Source organism: Zeus faber (genome assembly GCF_960531495.2).
Source record: "Zeus faber genome assembly, chromosome: 14".
Lineage (NCBI taxonomy): Eukaryota > Metazoa > Chordata > Actinopteri > Zeiformes > Zeidae > Zeus > Zeus faber.
The window spans coordinates 11,830,891-11,850,609 of NC_137200.1; the positions used below are offsets into that span (position 1 = coordinate 11,830,891).

Consider the following 19,719-nt stretch of genomic DNA (forward strand, 5'->3'; position numbering starts at 1 on the left):
TTGTGGCTTGCTTCAACAGTGCGTTGGCCAAATTGACTTCTGTGCCAAAAACTCGCAGGCCCACCCATTATGCCGGCACTCAACCGGCTGGTGTGGGCAAGTGAAAGCAGATATGACAAATGACACAAGGTAAATCTCAGGTCATCAAGAATGGCGGGTTTGAAGAGTTTTGGCTGCGTATCTGAGCCCGCGTGGGTTTTTAGCGTGTTCTGTTGTCACGCGGCAGACAGTCCCTCTCTCTCTCTCTCTCTCTCTCTCTCTCTGTGTGAGGGCGGGCGAGTGTTGGCCAAGTCACGCCGAAGGGCTGGAAAGATAGAGATAGTGGCCGTACCTGCATGAAGATCATCCGCCCCCCAGGCGACGGACTGGGACTAAAACAGCGGCGTGACATGATGGCGAAGGACCCCCGGTGCAAATGTTTTTTGTTTGGAATGGCTAGAACAGTTGTTTATTTTCATTTTGTGTACATTTCATTTGGTGGAATGCATTATTATTATTAACCATGCCTCGGCAGTCTCTGGTATGCAGATAAAAACCTTGCCAAACGTGATTCAAAGTGAACGCTTTCACGGACGAGCTTGACGGTCATCAATTTGGCTCCTTTTCAGCGACTACGTTCACCGCTTTTAACTTTATGGTAGTTTTTTCGACAATGATGGAAATGTTATGTACAATTTAATTACCTGTGCTTTAAGTGGTCTACACTTATCCGCGTGTCACCCGGGGTGAATGAGTGCCGGGCCGAGCCGGGCTCCATTTCAACTGTAATTAGAAGAAGCCGAAGGAAGTCGACAGCTCTCTGGGTGAGAATCAGGTGTTCTTTGCAAAGTCTTAATCTCCAATAAGTCTTCCTATTACAAACCCATTACCACACACACGTGCACATTTTCTAACAGTGTCACGTATTACCACGGCACCGTTATGGCGATTTATCTGCGGAGAACGCTTTCGTTTGCCGCCCAAGTCCCCCAGGCCTCATCCTGCATGTCACCGGTGGTCACGTCCGGGTCTTAACTCTGTTTGAACATCTGCTTTAGTTTACCTATAAAGTAAAAAAAATAAAATAAATAAAATAAAATCATTGGGAAAAAAAATAAAAAATAAAGGTGACATTTGCCTTTTGCACGTTGTTGGTCTATTTTCATTCTGTCCGCATCCGTGCTTATCTGTCGCTTGTCCCTCCGTCGGACAGCAGCTTATTGTGTTTGTTGTGGTGATTGGTCTCGAATGTGGTTCATTTTCAATGCTCTGTCTGAACCTTTACATTATTAATGGCTTTGTTCATGCTTTCCCCCTACTGGGTAACTAGCTGGCTGGTTGTAATTGTGTTTATCAAAATGCAGTCACTTACCTCTGTCTATAGCCACCCTTCATGTGTGTGTGTGCGCGCGCGTGTCTGTGTGTGTGTGTGTGTGTGTGTGTGTGTGCGCGCAAATGCACGTGTAGGTGTGTGTGTGGTCGGAGGCGAGATAAAAAAAAAATCCACAGTTTAGGGAAAGTGCAAAATTAGAATGTATTCATTATAAGCACAATCGAGGTCTAGCTCAAACACGATTCAATATCCAACCTCCGAATACCTGCGTTGAGCACGTGCAGTTGATGTTGATGTTTTTTCTTCCTTTTTGTTTTTTTTTTTTTGTTTGTTTGTTTTTTTGTCATTTGAGCGACTTAATAATTACAACCACGATCTTCCAAAGCCCGCGCTTAGCGACGTTCGATTTGAGGAGATATCAAAACTCCCAAGTACATTCATTTCAAAATGATAACGAAAAAAGCCACCAGAGGGGAAACAAGTGACTTAATTTAGACAAAACCCGCCTTGTCACCCGTTGCCACCCGTTGTCGTGAGCCTTTTAAATGCGTCTCCCTTGTATTTTGTTATCTCCCTTCGTTATTCGGAACCAGAATCCGTACTCCGTCAATTACATTTACATATACAAGGTGTGTGGTGGTGAGGAGCGGTACGTTGCTCTAAAGATAATATTAGAACAAACAGCCAAATACACAAAAATAGCCAAAAATATAGAACAGAAATAGCCCAATATATAAGATATACAGAGGGTATAAGGCCGATTCTAAACACAGTATAAATGATAGATATTGGTATATAAGGTAGACATTATTATTATGTAATTACTACATTATTACACTGTGCACAACTTATTCCAGTGTGTCTGTATGTGTGGGTGCGTGCGTGCGTGCGTGCGTTGAAGCAACAAGGAGGTTAAATGAATCCGGCGTGCTGCTATTCAGCAGGTTTTACCTTCACATCCAGTGTATGTGATGAACATTAGTGCCGTTGAGCGTATATCCTTCACATTATACGTGCCTTTGAGCTGTTTGTTAGATAACCTTGCCTCGGAGCGAAGTAATCCATTGAACTCTCCCTGTTAATCAGTTGAAGTACGACTCTGATCAAAGGATGGAGCCCACCCCCGCCTCCCAAGCTCCACATAGGCCCCCAAGCAACTGCTGTTGAAATATAGATATATATATTTTTTTGGTTGCACAAAAAACCCAAAGAGATCCTCATTAAGCCAAATGGAAATGGGACTGGACGCACTAAAATGTAACCGTCTAAAAGAAAGTTTATTCTCATTAGTTTAGTTAATATTAGGGGATTTTTTTTTTGTTGTTATCTTCACACGGAATCTCCTCCCTTTTTGGGGGACAGTTTTTGTAAAAAATCATCGAGGGAATTTATAGGGAATAATATAGCAGATGGTATTTGATATGATCTGGTCACTACAGATGCCAGGCAAAAAAAATAAACTCCCTAAATCCTGCACAAGTGCAAACCTTTGTTCTTTTCTTTTCTGCGATCTATCATTCATAAAAAAAAACCCGAAAAGAACAACAACAACAACAATTTGCATCGTAATTCCAAGAAGAAGATCTTTGATTTACCAACATCTGGAGCCCCGTAGTGGCTAAGAATGCTGTTATATTAATGTCTGACTCATTACATTGACTGACCAAAGTGATATTTTGAACAGTTCACCAGAATTTTTATTTTTTTAATATATATTTATTTTTGAGTATTTTTTTCCCTCGTTTAACCATCACAAATACATTTTCTTTGCTCCTTTTTATGTCGTTTGTGGGCACACACTGATTCAGTTTGGGTTCATTTGCTTCGTGGTTTATAATTTCTAAGTGCTCTGACGGCTTTAATTCACGCTCAGCAGATACAGCACACTCGCCTGCGGTAAGGCTATAAACTCAGGCGAGTTTAGATTTCAATTTCTTTATGATGTAATAATATTAAACAATAGTTTTGGATACAATGGAGGGAAGGAGGAAGTCAAACACTTTGTTAAACAGCAACAGTATGCCCATGTGCCCCTTGGACCATGGAGATGTCAGCCTCAAACATGATTTTACAGAAGCCCTTGAAGGCAATATACTGTATGTATGTACAGTATATATATATATATATATATATATATATATATATATAGTTTGTTTGTTTCAGATATGATCATGGGAGGAAGAAGTGCAGATGGGTAAACACTTTATTAAACTGCTATATCTCCACTCGCCCCGTGGACCGTATAGATGTGAGTTGCCGAGACAGAGAGGGAGTTGTGTTCCATGAGTGATGTCCAGACAAATAGGTTGAGATCTCATTGTGTGCTTTTCCCAGGGGGGACTTGGGGGGGGGCAGATAGATAGACTCGTCTCCCCGCAGTGGGGGCGCGGCACGCACTTGGGTCTCAGTAACAGGAGACGTTTGGGCGTAATGAGTCTCATGGAAATGTAATTTGCCCGCCTCCCCCACGTCCGCGTCCACGCTCCGCCGCCGCCGCCGCCGAGTAGATTTGTCGTCGCCCAACCTCTTGGCGAGCTTATGGACTTACCGGCTCGACGGGTGGGATTTCCATATCGCTAAAACAATAAATCTACTTTCACAGTCACAGCGCCGGCACGGTGGCGGTGGCAGAGTGTGGTTCCCGGTTAAACTATTTGCAGTCTTTACACAGTAACGGAGGAGGTCAGGATTCTCCGAAGTGGTTTCTTTGTTCGATGGAATCGGGCTGCCCTCCGATAGACATTGATTGGCCGGAAAGCAAAACCGCGAAGCCACTTTGGTTAGTCAGTGCAAGTCGCCCTCTGGAGCAGAGCGTGGCGGGAAAGCAAAGCGGGGGAGCCCCGGGAGATTGCGGTGCGGACGATGTTTATCGACGGGCCTTACGGTACCGCGCCCACTGGGGTTGGCGACCGGCGTTGAAACTCCTGGAGGAAGGCAGTCGCACCCAGGAGGGAGCGCGAGGCCTGAAGTTTGGAGAAAGCTCGACTCGAGGCTTTTTCCCAACAGAAAGTGTGACAATGCAGTCACGGGCGAGGAGCGGGACTCGGATGTTACAGCTCGCACCCCCGCGGTGCACCCGTCCTCCCGGAGAGGGTGGATGGGGGGAGGTGTATGACAGGTAGCATCCCAGGCACAAGAGGTGCCGTCTATCTGTCAGCGAGCCTGAGATCTAGCGGCGGATCGGGCCGCTAAGTCAGTGACAGTGCGACTGCGGAGCACTGTCACCGGATGACGGCGTTGGAACACAGAGCCGATTAGTTCCAGCTCCTCCGAGACAATGCGATGGCCCCGGCTGTCTGTGTCAACAGAAGGGGCCCCCCGCCGCCGCGACAACGTTTTGACGTCGCATGGATGACAGTGGCGGGCAACTTTAGCCTCTCCGAGCTTCCGGTGTACGCATCATGTGCGGCTACGACACGTAGACGTAGCTCCAATGTGTATCTGCCAAACACCGCATCTGGTAAGATTTACTAATGGGGACACAAACTAGTGTGACGATAACAAATGGACGTGTGGAACGGAAGCTTGGTATGTGTTGTTTCTGGGTGGAACGTGGACTGGAAAGCTTTTACCTTGTATTCGCTTTGGTGAGGTTGTGTTCCACAGCATTGGACCATAATGAAGGAAATCAATATAGGTAATGGCCGACCTTGGGCCCAAAACTGCCGCGGAGGACTTTTGTCCCGGCCGAGCCCCGTACTTTAACAAACAACAAATGCACGAAGGCAATTGAGTTGTCAGAATCCCGGAACGTTTATCTTCAACCGGATTTTCTCTCCTCTGTTTGTTCCTTATTTTCAGGGATGTACTGGGCAACGTGGAGGTGATGCAGCTGGATTTCGAGATGGAGAACTTCACCAGCCTTTCGGTGACCAGGAGGATCAACTGGAACATCGACTACAAGGGCCAAAACCCGCTGCCGGACTCCGAAAAGGTCGTGACTGAACTTACAGTGGTGCAGAGAGACATCCAGGCCATTATTCCCCTCTCCATGGTGAGTTACTCCCGACATCACAGATTTTGCCTCAACAGGTTTTCTTTTTTTTGTTTCTTTGTTTATTTTTACGGAAGAGTTCCTTCTTGATCACTTGCACTTGGCAATCCGTCTTCCGATGATCATCGTTTGCCCCGATGTTTTGTCATTTAAAGTGTGCTCAATCCGCACGTGACGCTGGGTAACGATTTGCTGATTGTTAAGAAAGCCCCGGCACGGAATGCCCGAGTGTCTACGGCTCCTTTAATTGTTGCTCTTCTCCATGTCTGTGCAGCAATTAAGGAGATTAGTAGATCAATTATGTGTACCAAAGGAAATTAATCCTGGGGAAAAGAATCATGTTCTGAAGGCGAGGTTGGAGGTCAAGTTCTCCCATTGTGGCCTTGTGATCCTTACTTGATGAATAGGAGCCGGATTATAAAAAAAAGAAAGAAATTCTATTATTTTCCCATTGACATTTGCTTCCCACCTTCTGGGAAGCAAATGTCAATGGGGCTCTGCTGACGTGGGACTCTAAAACTAACTCAAGCCCCATCCACAAACCTCAAGGCGCGTGCTAACGTTGCAATATCGAGGGGGATTTGTCAACCCCGCTGCTCCTTTCAGTGGCATCATTACAATCATAATTTTCTCTATTGTGTGTTATCCCTGTAATGCAAAGGTAGATATGGCTGCTTTGGGATTCAGTAGCTGTGTGTGTGTGTGTGTGTGTGTGTGTGTGTGTGTGCGTGCGTGCCTGTGTGCCCGCGCGGTCATCATAGCCTAGGTAGGTCATCATACGTCATCCCTCAGACTCTAAAACCGTTTTCACACCAAACTAAGCGGCTTTACCTGGGTTTTTTAAACCCGCTAAAAATAGGCGATTGACAACCTTTCCCATTGCCGGGAGAAATGCCGTTGGTTTTTTTCCGGCGTGTCAAGTTTGACGTCGCGAATACGTTGGGGAAAGGGGTGTGTCATGGTTCCAGTGTGATTGGGGGGAAAAAAAAGTAGAAGAGACAGCAACTTAAACAACGACACCAAACTGTAAAACATGGGGGAAAATAACGTTTTTTGAATCGTTCAAAGGAATCGGGTCGTTCATGAACGACACAACACTACAGTAGAAGCAGCGTGGAGCATGCCGGAGGGACTCGGAGCCCGGCGGGGAGCGTGGGGGTTCTCCGCCGTGCTCCCCACGGTGCGATCCCCACAACATTTACAGTCCCCCATGCGGGGAAAAAAAGTCAATAACTTTTGATTTTGATTTTGTATTCTAAATGGGATATGAAATGATTGAATCATACACGGATATTCCTGTCAATCTATGCGCCACGTAGCAGGTCGACCTGGGTGTCCTGTCCACGTCAGTGCCAATCGGAGGTGGAGCCGGTTTAACCCGTTTCTAATGCCGGGTTATTTGACCCGTGCCTGAGACCCGGGTTTTTCTTTTCCTACTGTTGATAAATGCCGGAGGTGAGCGGGTGTTACCAGGTCTTTGCCGCAGTGGGAAAGGGGTATAAGGTATGATCAGCCTCAATCCGCTCTGTCAGTTTATGCATCAGGGCTTTCTGAATGGCGATCCAAACCGCACCGCGCACACACACCTCTCCCGTTGCCAGCCTCCGTAGCGAGGTTCTGACAAGGTGCATAATACCGCCCTTTGCATTCACCACAAAATAAACATCCTCATTACTGACAGCGAGGACCCACAGGGCAGGGTGTTGAAGGAAGGGGGCGCCTTCCCTCCAGGAGAAAGGTGAAAGCTTAGAATAGGCAGGCGAAGGATCTTTTTTTCTAGTTAGTTCTGACAGAGTTTCTTCTGCAGGTTTGGTCAACCAATAATTATTTGGTTTAAAAAAAAATCGAGTGTGTAACTGTCATATGTCACTGTAATCTTTCATTTCATCCGTTTTTTTTCATTCAACACGTTCAGAGCCGGGATATTCAATGCAGAAAAGGGGAGTCAGGGGAGCGACGCGGTTGCTTGAAAAAATAAAACGGATAAAAACGGGGACACGCTTCAGTTTGAATACATTCAATCTCTTCACTACTGACTGTGCGACCTACGAGCACAACGCCGACGGATGACGTGTCAAGACTATCAGGCCAATGAAAGGGGAGAAATGAATCGGCTAACTAGAAAAACACAAATGAAGGATGAAGGATGAAGCGCTACAGCGTCTATGGCATTTCAGCCGATATTGCCATGACGCACCCAGCATCAATTTGGTGAAAGTATGGGGGGAGGGCAGCAGATGTCGCGTGCGTGCGTGAGGCGGCTCGGGTCGAGGAAGCCGCCCGGTGAGCGTCCACGCAGCGTAAAAGCCGAGGCCAGAGCGAGCTTCTCGCCGGCCGCTCGCTCACAGCGCAGAGGGAAACCCGCGTTGGCCGCGTTGCGGAGCGCCCGCTACCGGTGATTGCCGTCGCGAGGCCGAAGGCAGACGCAGAACAAGTACCACTTCTTTATTTTATTTTATTTTTCCCCGGGCAATAGCTGAACACCCGCTGCCAGCTTGTTAGAACAGATCAGCATTTTCAGGATGTGCTGATACGGGGAAAACAACATTTGGAGGGAGTGAGAGAGAGAGAGAGAGGGAGAGAGAGCAAGGGAGGGGGAGAGAGAGGAAAACACAGCGGGCAGGGTCTCCAAGTTTTGGGTGCGGCTGCCTGTGGCTCCAGTGAAGTGTTGTGGAAGATAAACAAGTGGGTGCTCATTAAATAATCCAGGTACATTGAGAAAGACAAAAGGGAAAAAAAAATTACCCCTTTCATCAGTGCGTCCTTATCAGTTGCCCACCCACACACACACACACACCCACACACACACACATATCACACACACCCAACAGTTGATTTAAAAATGTTTTGTAAAACAGTTGGAAATGGCTGCGGTTGCGCTGACGTGCCAAGTAAGGTTCCTCAGAGTGAAATCAGTGCGGCCGTATCCGGTGTCTGCTTAACTGATCTCAAGCAACATATAGGACGATAAAATAAGTCAAATACAACATAACTGTGCTCGTGCTTTATCGCCGATATTCAAAGAAGATAGTGTGTGGAACCGTATCGGGCGGAAATGGATTCGAGCTTGTTGGCTTTGAATTCATTTTATTTTCTTTTTTTTACGTCGACAGCTGTTGCACAGGCCACAGGTACAGCCAAAACATGTTTCATATAGGGAAACCCACACACACACCCACGTTACGTTAAACTAACGGCCGCGTTGGATAATACACAGCAGGTGAGTGAAATGCCGTTTTTCCTCGACGACATCCATTAGTGCACCTCAAACTGAACTTTTCGTTGCAACACGCAACCTGGATACCTGCCAAATAACACAGGGGCCTCATTCATGGATATGTGGGCTGTGTAAAGTTAAGCAACGGCACATACATCTGAGTTCATTTAAGGATCCTAGACTTGAACACACACACACACACACACACACACACACACACGCACACACACACACATCAAGATATGCAGAGAAGATAAATAATAGGTTTCGGATTATTATTGGTAGTAAATCATTGTTTCTATTATATATTGTGTAATATTGAATATTTAATTAATTTTTACAAATTGTGGTTCCAATATGCCGCTTACATGCAGTTAAAATACGGCGATTAAATTTTCTAACGCATGGCGCTTCTGGTCCGAGGCAGTTCTGAATTTTCTTCCGAAGAAAGAACAAATGAAACCACGAACATATCGTTGAATCCCAAATGTCTTTGCTGAAGCCGCGCGCACCCAGGATTTTAAGCACAAACCTGTGCCGCCGCACTGTTGAGGGATGAGGCGCGAGAGAGGAGAGAAGCGTAATGGATTACACGTAACTTCTATCGAGGGCTGACTTTGAAGTTATTGTTTTATTATCCCCGCCCCCCTCCCAACTGAACGAGGCGTGGAGGTGACTGGTGATGCAGCGGGAATCCACGGGAAAGAAAAAACCAAACTAAGGGAGAAGAGCTTCCCCCTCCGTACTCCTCCGGCTCTGCGCCCTTATTAAGACGTTGGGTGGGGGCCGTGACACTGTATTTTTTTCTCGTGTTTTATTTTTTTAAAGATATGCTCGTTTTGATTTGATTAAAAGGAATATGGTTCCCAGCCCCTCGCGAGAGAACTTGTGCCCCCTCTCTCGCTCCTCCGGAAAAAATAACGAATTGACTCTAACTTACGCCGACCCCGCTGCTTTTTTTAATTGGCTATTTCCATACGAGCGCGGTCAAAATAATAACGCAGATGTGCTGACAACGTTGCCCTTGTTTACGAATAGGAATTCATGACTTCTTCATATCATATTGTATACAATTAGGCAATATGCCGCGCCACCGTGGAGTAATACAGATATTTAGCGATGTTAACTACATGCAAATCACATGGAAAGCTCTATTTTCGTGCTCTTCTTTGTAGATCTAATATAGTTTACGTAATCGTGTAATACATTCTGACTGCAGTTGCCCCCGAAGGGAAAAATACATTTTATACGCGTTATTTCAAAAGGAAACGTGAAATTTGGGCTGATGGTTTCTTTATTTATTTATTTTTTTGCCGGTTATGATTTTGACATTTGAGTTTGTCACGTACTCCGTTTCTTTAATCACGCGTGCTCGGCTCGGAGGCCTCACGGCGGATTACTCTCGCACTTACCATCTAGAATTTAGAAGTCGTCGGCCTGCCGGCGACCAAAGCCCCGGGGGCCGGGACCCGAGGTTGGCCCACGGGCGTCGAACTGTGGCCCCCCGCCGTGCGTCCGGTCGGCTGCGTGCCGCAAAACAGAGCAAGAACGTCCGCAGCACCAAGAGTATTCACCAGGATACCGTGAGGAGAAGCAGACCAAACAATGGCGCTAGATCGGCGACATGTCGGCAAAATGGGGAATCGTTCACGTTTGGGACCCCCACAACACGGGAACTCAAAACTGTCTTTTGTGTTTCGCTGCTTGCGTGCAACGCATCTCTGTGCTCAAAAATGATTTTGTTTTTGTATGTTGGCGTCTACGGTTAGGATGGGTTCAAAAAAAACCAAGTCTTGCTTTGCCGATTTTTTTTTTCCTGATTGAAAGCACATCTAAAACAGATTTTAAATCAAATTAAAGATGTACTGCGGACTAAAACATGTTTGTTTGTTTGTAACTGTGAATTGCTTCCGTATGCCTAATTATGAAAAACTCCGATCCTCGTCATAATATTTCCCTTTATTTTTTTTTCACAAAGGCGAATACGTCGGCTCAGAACGCCCCCCGCTGGTTGAAATCGGCACAAAGTGAGCAGGGAGGACGCGGACACAGATAATTGCTTTTAGTGGCACTCAACATCCTCAGTTAATAATGAAAAATAAAAAAAAGTAAGGGTAAATAACAGAACGAGCAGTCCAATCCCCATCACCGTCTGTCCACTGACTGAGCGGGAAAGTGTGAAACCACGCCCAGTTTCAAACAGAATCGAGTCGCTACTCTGAAAACACGGCTCCAGAGGCGTCGTCGCATAACGAGCCCGCGGCAGTTCTCGACTGCCGTTCTGAACTACTAACTACTTGAGTAAAAGTCTGAAAGTAGCGGATATTAAATCTACTTAAGTATCAAAAGTAAATGCTGTGGATAAAAGAAATAAGAGCCTTTTTTTTTTTTTTACTCTGATTTTATTCTGGTGGACCAATATTTCTGGATTTTTCAGGAAGCATAAGAGGCACTTAATTCCGTAAGGCGCATTTACTCAAACATGAGAAAACATTTGTTGTAAACATGGCCCCCTCCATCGTTGCAGGCGCAGGTGGGGCAGCAGCACTGCTGGAAGAGGCCGTCGCTGTGGGCGTGGCTCTCCAACACGCTGCTCTAGTTGTGTCCCTCTGGGACACGCCTGCGCTTGTTCAGTCGCAATGGCACAAAAACAAAACTTAACATGGGCAGGGACGCCAAAAACCCAGCGGACAATAAAAACAACCCACTTCAACACTTAAAAAGCATGCCCAGTCCGCTGTAAAACCGCTGACATGGCAACTCTGAACACAGGCGTGACAGGGTTTGTTAACACTCAGCTGCTGGATATGACTTTTTATCCTAACTAAAGGCTGGGTCGCAGGAGATTTTATTTGGCTCACCAAATAAACGAGCAGAATTTCTTCCATAGTTTTTTTTTTTTTAATTTAACATTGCCGGAGACAAGCACGTAAAGGGTTACGTCTGACTGACAGACGCTTTCACGTGGAGCAAGCGAACCGATGACGAGACCCCGTTGTCCCGCCCTCCTAATGCTCATTTCAGTGGATCGAACGCGTGTGACCGCGAAAAAACATGTCTCGCAAACTTGTTGAATATCAGGGATGCGCCGTTCAGGATTTTCCCTGGCCGATTCTGATTGCCGACTTTTTTGCAAATGACCCTCTGTAAAATGTTTGGCAAGTGTTTCAGCAGAAATGCGTTATTTTTTGATGAAGATGTCGCGCGCATACGTCCACATACACACTCTTTGTGCACGCAGGTGGACGAGGTTTCCTCCGTGCACTCTGCTGCTACTCATCCCTTTCACCGGCACATACAAGTGCGAGGTGGGATTTTCGGTTCTCACAAAAATCAAACACAAAACACAGAAATGGATGTGCGCGTTGCGCGCTCCTCTTGTACACCCGACTGGAATGCAATCCTAAAAAGCAAGCGGGCGCCCACCTATCACATTGGCCAGGTAAAAAGCATCCAATGTGCCTCAGGAGCTTTGGGGTGGAATAGAACTGGTGTGGTTTACAAACTGATTGTTGACTGTTTGATAACAATAGCTGGACTTAAACACAAGCCTGCTGTACTTGTTCTGATAATAAGAATAATTCAAAAAACTTTCAACAAGAAGCATGTTTTTGATAGTACTGAATGTAGTATGTAGTATGAAAGGCAAGCGCACATCCTCTTTGTTTGACTGATGAGAGGGAAAAAAAACGATGAGCCCAAACGCTTTTATTTGGTCTCATTTGTAAAGTATTTTACATGATGATGCATAAAGCAAAGCTGTGATTTATCAAACGTGTGTCTCTCCTTTTATGCACAAATTTCCTTCTTCTCGCTATTGATATAAAAAGTGTATGTGAATTGGGTCACGGTGGTTTATCGTTTTTAAAAGGTGGGTCCTCAGGGAAAAAAACAAAAGGTTTTGGGAAACACTGCATTGACGAACATGAACCACGCGGCGACTGAGGAGGACTCCGGGTTAATGTATGATCAGACGAGCAAACGTTCCTTCGTTAAAACAAAGACGCAAAACTCTGGAATTGGATCCTTTACGGCGAGCGCCGAAACATGGGTGGGCCCAAGACGAAAAACGTTTCCTTCAGATATCTGATACAAAAAAAAAAAATTGCAGCCGACAAAGCGGCGCCGTTTGTAGAATAGATGCTGTTCATCCGCCGTCTCGGAAACTCCCCAGGGAAAACATTAGTCCAGAGAACAAAGCCCAACCTGAAACGCATGGTTAAATCCTTCTGTGATTGGCCGGCTCACGGCCACAGTTCCACCATCCCCCGTGTATTTATTATTATACGCTATTCCCATAGCATCCATGCTGCATCATAAAGCAGCCTCCCTGACAACGCCATTGATGTCACGGCTATAACCTGCACCGGGGTTTAGGCTTTCACCCAAACTCATCGCTATGGTTACTCACAACGCTCGTTTTATTGGCCCGTCCTCTTCGCAAAGGCAACCGACGCGTGGCGGTTCAATGTTTGTCCCGACGACCGAAGGACGGAAGGGAAACGACCTCTCGATGTGCGACCATCATTTGATCCGTTGTAATCTACAGTACCACCATCTACCGTGTGTTTTCATTCTCAAACATTTACTTCCCTGAACGCGCCCCCCTCACGCTCTTTTCACACCGTGTGTGTGTGTGTGTGTGTGTGTGTGTGTGTGTGTGTGTGTGTGTTTTATTTTTTTGCTGTTGTTTCCTCCGCAGGACACGGAGATCATCAACACCGCTATTCTGACCGGCCGCACCGTAGCCATCCCCGTCAAGATGGTTTCCATAGAGATGAACGGCGCGGTCACCGACGTCTCGGCCTTCGTCCAATGCAAGTCGTCCAACGAAGACATCGTGAAGGTGCGGTGGGCGGCGGCGGCCGGTGGGCGGGGTGACACGAATGAAAAAATCTGCGCCTCCATCCTGTGGAGCGGAGCGCCGGAGTCAGAACATCAGAGAAAGCGTACAGACTTGATTAGACGCCGCCCCATACGAGCTCTCGATTTAATTCCCAGGAGAATCGGAGGGGGGACGCTGGCGTTCTCATGCTGCAGCTAAAATCAATGGGGCCGCGAAAGGAGCGCGAACAGCTCCACCATGGCTTATTTTTCTTTTTTTTGCTTTGGTGAAACCCTAGCCGGAGCCACCCGGTCCCCGCGGAGTCCCCGGCGTCTGATCTGCGTCTCTCCCTCCGTTCCATTAGCCTCGACGCGAGATAGCCGGGGGCGGAAACGCGACACCGCGGTGCCGGGGACGACGGCACAATCGGCCGCCGCGCCCGCGGGAACCCGAGAGCGCGGCATCCACTCCCGTCCTTTTTCTTTTTTTTCTTTTTTTTTTTGTTTGTTTTTGTTTTTTTTGTTGTCGTTCGTTAACCAAATTAATCTGGGAGCGCAACAACTTGGAGAGCACATTAGGGGGAGCTGATTACACCCGTTATTATTTTCCTCAAGCCAATTACAGTCATAATAGATTGCATTATAGGCAGAGTGAATAATTATATAGGCGCAAATAGGGTCTCTTTTACTTTGTTAATCACATTGAGAGTGATGCCCCACCACCACCTATTACATAAAAACATTTATTTTTCATTTTTTCGGCTATGCAATTGTCCTCGGTTATTGCAATCCTAATTATAATTATAATTAAGTGTGTATCAGACCACTTTCCCCAAGCTTTATTTAACTATAGTCTTTCACCCACATACTTACCTGTGGGAATAATTGTGCGTCAGCTTTTTAAAGTAGCGGCAAATCGATTCACCCCCCTGTGACTTCATACGTGTGCAAATAACACTTCATGTAATACTCAGTACTAATAAGCCTCAAGGTCCAGTAGTGAGTACAGGGCTCCCTCTTTAAACACAACTGGTTATCCCTCTAAAGATTAAGGCTTAAGGAACATTCTCGAGTTACCTCAACGGCAGGTCTGAACCGTATTGATATTAAGATTAAAATGGGAAATAACGTGGAAGATATGCCGGTACCACCTTGAAGGACTCAGCCTATGCCACGCATTTTCACATCCTACCACTGAGAATGTCCCATTTCACACGGGGCATTTACTATTCAGAGAGAAAGAAACTCATCTTGAAAACACTTCAGTGGGAGTAACGAGTTTCTTTCTTTCTTTCTGTCTTTCTTTCGTTCTTTCTTTCTTTTTCTTTCTTTCTTTCTTTGTGTGCGTGGCCGGGGATTTGGTGACTGATGGGCGAATGATTACAGGTCATTAAGGTTCTTAATTTAGGATATTAGTTGGAAAAACCTTCTTGCGAACCGGCGGATCGGGTCCGCGCCGTTGTTGGGGGGAAAAAACCTTTTAGCTTTGAGCCGGAACATGTGTCGATAATGTGGCGGCGGGGCGGGAGGGTATCGTTTATCACTTTCCATCAGCCATTAGCCCGTTGTTTCGACTCCGACTTGAATTGAGACTGGAATTCAAAGACTCCTCTCCAAACCTCTGGCCTGGAGATGCAGGGTTTTTTTTTTTTTAACTTTCAGCAACGCTCGTCTTCTCAACGCCTTTGGCCGAGCCGCTGGCGAGTTCTGAAAAGAGGTAATGCCGATGTTGTTCTTTATTCTCCACCGCGGCTTTGATTTTTTATTTTATTTTTTTTCACGTGTTGTTTCACTCGCTCCCCTTCCCGCCCCCCCCCCCCCCCCCCCCCCTTCGGAAACGGAAACGGGCCTCGGTGTACGTCAGGGACGTACGGGAGACATCCGGACGGACGTGCGGTAGATGGTTAAAGTGGGGGAATAGGGCTCACAGGATGGGATGAGTCAAGGGACAGGGGGTGGGCCGACATCCGTGGTGCGACAGGCAGGCAGTTATTGTAACCCCCCTCGCTCCCAAATCATCTTCGACCGCAGGCCGCGTGAGTCACGTCACCCATCTAAAGACGCGCCGCGTCCCTCTTGCCCGCGGCCATCCTGCCCTGCATGCCCAGGCGAGGCTCGCGCTCCCTCCTCCGTGCCGCGCGCGCCCACATTAAGTGTGACACATTCACCTTTAGCGAACTTCCAAATTTAGACCATGTGAAGGGAGAACAGCGCGGGGAGCGGGCGCTTGACATCGGCGAGGCGGCTCTCGCTTTCAGCTTCCTGGATGGGAATGGATGGCAATGGAAATTTGAAATTGCAGACGGCTTACCAAACTTTGAGCCGCCATGCAGGGGGAATTCACAGCATAGGTCGCGACGCCGCACTTTTTGGTCTTAAAGGGGCGGACGGCAAGTGACAAACAATATGAACTGAAGGATGAGAGAGTAAATGGCCAGTATTTCTCATCCAATGCTGCAGAGTCGAAGAGGAGTGAAATCTTACGCATGAAAGATTTTGTACTGTCCGGAACCGTACCTGGAATAACACGCCTAGTAAAAAAAAACACATTACCGACCCTAGTCCCGTTATACTGTAACACTGTAACACCGTCTGGAAAGGACATTTTGAAACGTGCATAAATTAATGAAATATTTCGATTATGACCACCCTAATATGTCTCACTAATAGACTATACCAAAAATATATCAGCAGTTTGAATATTCACGGGCCATGTGGCAGTTACCACATCAATTGTTGGTTTGTGAAATGTGCACATTAGATGGATCAAGTGGCGGTCTGTACCTCCGTCGCGTTGGGCCACAGCAATTATATTAGATGCAAATGGTCCAAAACCATCGGGGATAACAGGAGGAAATGCCTTCATGTGTAAAAAAGAAGTGTATCTGGAGCAAATATTCACCTCTTTAGCCTTTTGCCACCCCCCTCCCTCCCCTCGTACCAAGGTGTTATAAAACAGCCTTCGGCAAGCCGGCACAGGCCTAAGGAGAATTCGGTGCATGTCCACGGCCAGGGCTGAAGCACAGACCTGAAACTAAAATATTCACAAGGGACAAGACTCCTTCCTGTTTGTTCGCTTCTGCCCAGGTGATGAAAATGCACCGACGTAGGATTTCAATTTTTTATGAGCTTCAGAATTTGAGGGGGAAACGGTGAGCCAATTCAAATTAATTGCCTCCGTGCTTTTCGTCCAAAGCCCTTTTTTGGGCAGGATTTATTTCACGAGGAGAGGTCTGTGTAATGTAATGTAATGATTAGTTGTATTATTCAGTAATTTAAAATAGAAGTCTGTTTTTCTTTTTTTTCTTTTTTTTTTGTCCTCCCTCTACTCCTGGATTCATTCCAGGGCCGAATAGCTACTGTTTTTTAGCAGACTCGTCACTTTTTCTGATGAGGTTGTCAGGTTTGTCGGTGTCTTCAATTCGGTCACATCTCTCCTTCTCGCTCCCTCTCGTCGTCGTGGTGCAATTTGCAAATTTCCTACGAAGCAGTGACGTTGAAACGCGGTGAGAGCGGCACTCCGAACAAATTTGTTTGAAACCATCTGCTTGAGCGCTGGACTTAAAAACGCTTTTTGTGTTGACTAGTACTTGAGCAACAGAACCCAAAACCTCCCCACTAAGTTATTTGAAATACACTACCTTTACTTCTCCTTGACTTCATATCTTTTCAAAGGAGCAGTAGTTTTACTTTGATACCTCTGCCGGGGAGTGTCCATAAATTATAACCCACTGACTGTAATTTGGCACGGGGTAAAATGCCATCAGGAGCAATTTATTTTATTACTGGGGAGCGTGGCTAATTATTTATCACCCACATTCTGCTGTAATGCGGCTGATGAATAATTAGCCTGCTCCAGACTACACAGGCAATCGTTGCTGTCAGAGGAGATGATTCGGCAAACCGGGCAAAAGTGTGCAACCGTCCGAAACCCCGAGAACCCCGGAGAGGGGCGTCGACGCCTGTTCCGGAATCCACAGGATATTTTTATTCCGACCCGACGTTCATCCATCCTCGACGGCGACAGTGTAATGGTGGAGGGCGCCATCAGAGGGAAATGAGAACTCATTTGAGAACTGCGTTGCATGTGAGACAAACAACATCACGGCTGCCACCAACGCATATTCCCACTTGTGATTCATGGAGTGTGTCCACTTTCGTGCAGGGCTCGGTTAATGCCCTTAATCCTACCTGCACTCACTCAGGGATTGGGAGAGAGGTTGAATTGAATTGAATTTGATTGTTGTTCTTTGTTAATTGTAATAATGTATTAAAAACACCCTTCCCACCTCAGGCTATTTAGAATGGCATAAAATACACTAATAAACTAATTCTTCACTGCGTCTGGTCCGGCCCCCAACTGTAAAACGTGTTTAAGAGCACATCTTTATATGCTTTTAATAAGCTGAAAATTTCAGTATGGCAATGAAATAGACCACAAGTCATCTTGATAAAGAATGGATGATGGGAATTCTTCAGCAAGCAGACGGTGTTGCGAAGGCGGACGGCTTCATTTCTGACCACCTAACACGATAACAGAATTCAACCTCGGGGGTTGTAAACACAACTTTTTTCCAAATCCGGTGTCTGGATTGTGAAGCTTCACTGCCGTTATGTCAGGTATTTTTTATTTATTTATTTATTTATTTCCAACAAGCCGCCAGGAGAGGCAAGCGACTCCTCTGAAACTAATTGGAGAAAATGTCTAATGAATTATGTAATGTTCCACTTTTACCTGTGGCCGGTAGATTTCAGTTCCATTTATTTTTGTTATTTTTTTTTTAATGGAGATGTTTATTTGGTCGGTAAGAATGGATTTCCTAATGTCACCTCTCATTTTTTATCCTATTGGTTTGTATCTTAAAACGTGAAGGGATTTGTTGCCATGTCCGCAAGGTTCTGAAGTGACTTCCCCTCTGACCTGCTGCTTCTACCAATAGGTCTTCCGACCACTCCTAAATCTTCCACAGCTGGGTAATGTGGCTTGTTATGTGGCCGTGCCCCCCACCCCCTCTGTCCAGATGATCTGCACTCCACCCAGGCAATCTTCTGGCGCCACGGAAGGTGCCACAGCGCATTAGCAGTAGTGTGACGGCATCTGGTGGCTCAGCGCGTGAAGGCCCTCTGCAGGCCCCCCCCCCCACACACACACACACACACACACACACACACACACAGGGCCACGGATACCCGCAGTCGCTAACAGCTTTTGACCTGCAATTAAGCTGGCCAAGTTTATCAGCTGCAGTGGCCGCAGGAGCTGCAGCGAAGATGAGGCCGGAGCGCAATTAGCGCGTGTTCGTGCTGTGCACGTGCTCCGCAGAGCGTGCGCGCGGCGTTGAAGGGTGACCACGGGCCCGCGGCGCAGACGAGAGGCTCCCCCCGGGAACGCACAGGACCGTGTTCAATCAATTCACGTTGTTTAAAAGTACTTTAATTCTGCCTTGATTATTTTGTAACCCATTGCTTGCTGATAAAATCACAACATCCCAGGTGGAATAACAACGGAGTACATCAAAATAAATGAAATAATGAAAAAAAATAAAACTAAAGAGGCTTCTCGGAGACTTCTGAGGTCAAGCGCTCCGAAATTGCGTTAGCCGAAGCAGATGAAAAAAGGCTGTTATCTTCAGGAGTCCTTACGCGCCCCCCCCAACCCCCACCCAACCACCCCCCCGCCCCACCCTCCACGCTCCTTCTCGCCAACTCTCGGCCTGTCTGCGTGGAATGGAACATTTTATTACCCAAACCCACCTCCCCCACTTATGATGACTCCCCAGCCCTGGGAGAACCGGCCGAGCCGACCTTGCAGGAAATTAGATCCTCTGATTACAAATGCCAGCCGCCTTCCCAGGCCACCAGATAAATCTTTGACGGGAGCCCAAAAGCCAGAAACCCCCCTCCGGATCAGTTGCAGTTAATAATTTAACATTAGTAAGGTGACACATATTTTGATGCCGGTTGAGTGCTGGGGCTGGCCATTTGGACTTTGGATGAGAAAACCCTCCTAAGGCAGCGGCTCTGAAACTTTTTTGAACCAGGCAGCGCCTCTGATCACAGCGTGAAAGTGGCACCTACAAGCCACCGTCTCCTGCCTTCTCACACCGGCGCATTTTAAAATGTAAAACCTGAGAATAATTGTGATTTTCTTTGTCATGCGGATAACGCCGGTTGCCAGTTGACCGGATAACAAATTAAAAAAAAAAAAAACACAAAAGTTTGCAAAACAACTTCCCCACCGTTTCCCAGCCCACGTCGTTCACAGCGCCTGCCAGACCGTGCGAAAACAGCATAAAGGGCCTAACAAAGACTCACCGGAATGCGGCAAAGGGTCAGAATATCTGAATCGTGCCAGGGAGCTCAAGTGTTAGG

At 46.7% G+C, this 19,719-nt stretch overlaps 1 protein-coding gene across 1 annotated transcript in view; it reads left to right on the forward strand.

Moving 5' to 3' along the window:
• Positions 1-19,719, forward strand: part of tmem132e (transmembrane protein 132E) — a gene marked incomplete at both ends in the record, with an annotated part of 88,859 nt that overhangs the window by 42,460 nt on the left and 26,680 nt on the right. Inside the window, 2 exons of the mRNA XM_080014090.1 lie at positions 5,114-5,306; positions 13,226-13,369. Coding sequence (XP_079870216.1) covers positions 5,114-5,306; positions 13,226-13,369 — 337 coding nt within the window. The remainder of the gene's footprint in view (positions 1-5,113; positions 5,307-13,225; positions 13,370-19,719) is intronic.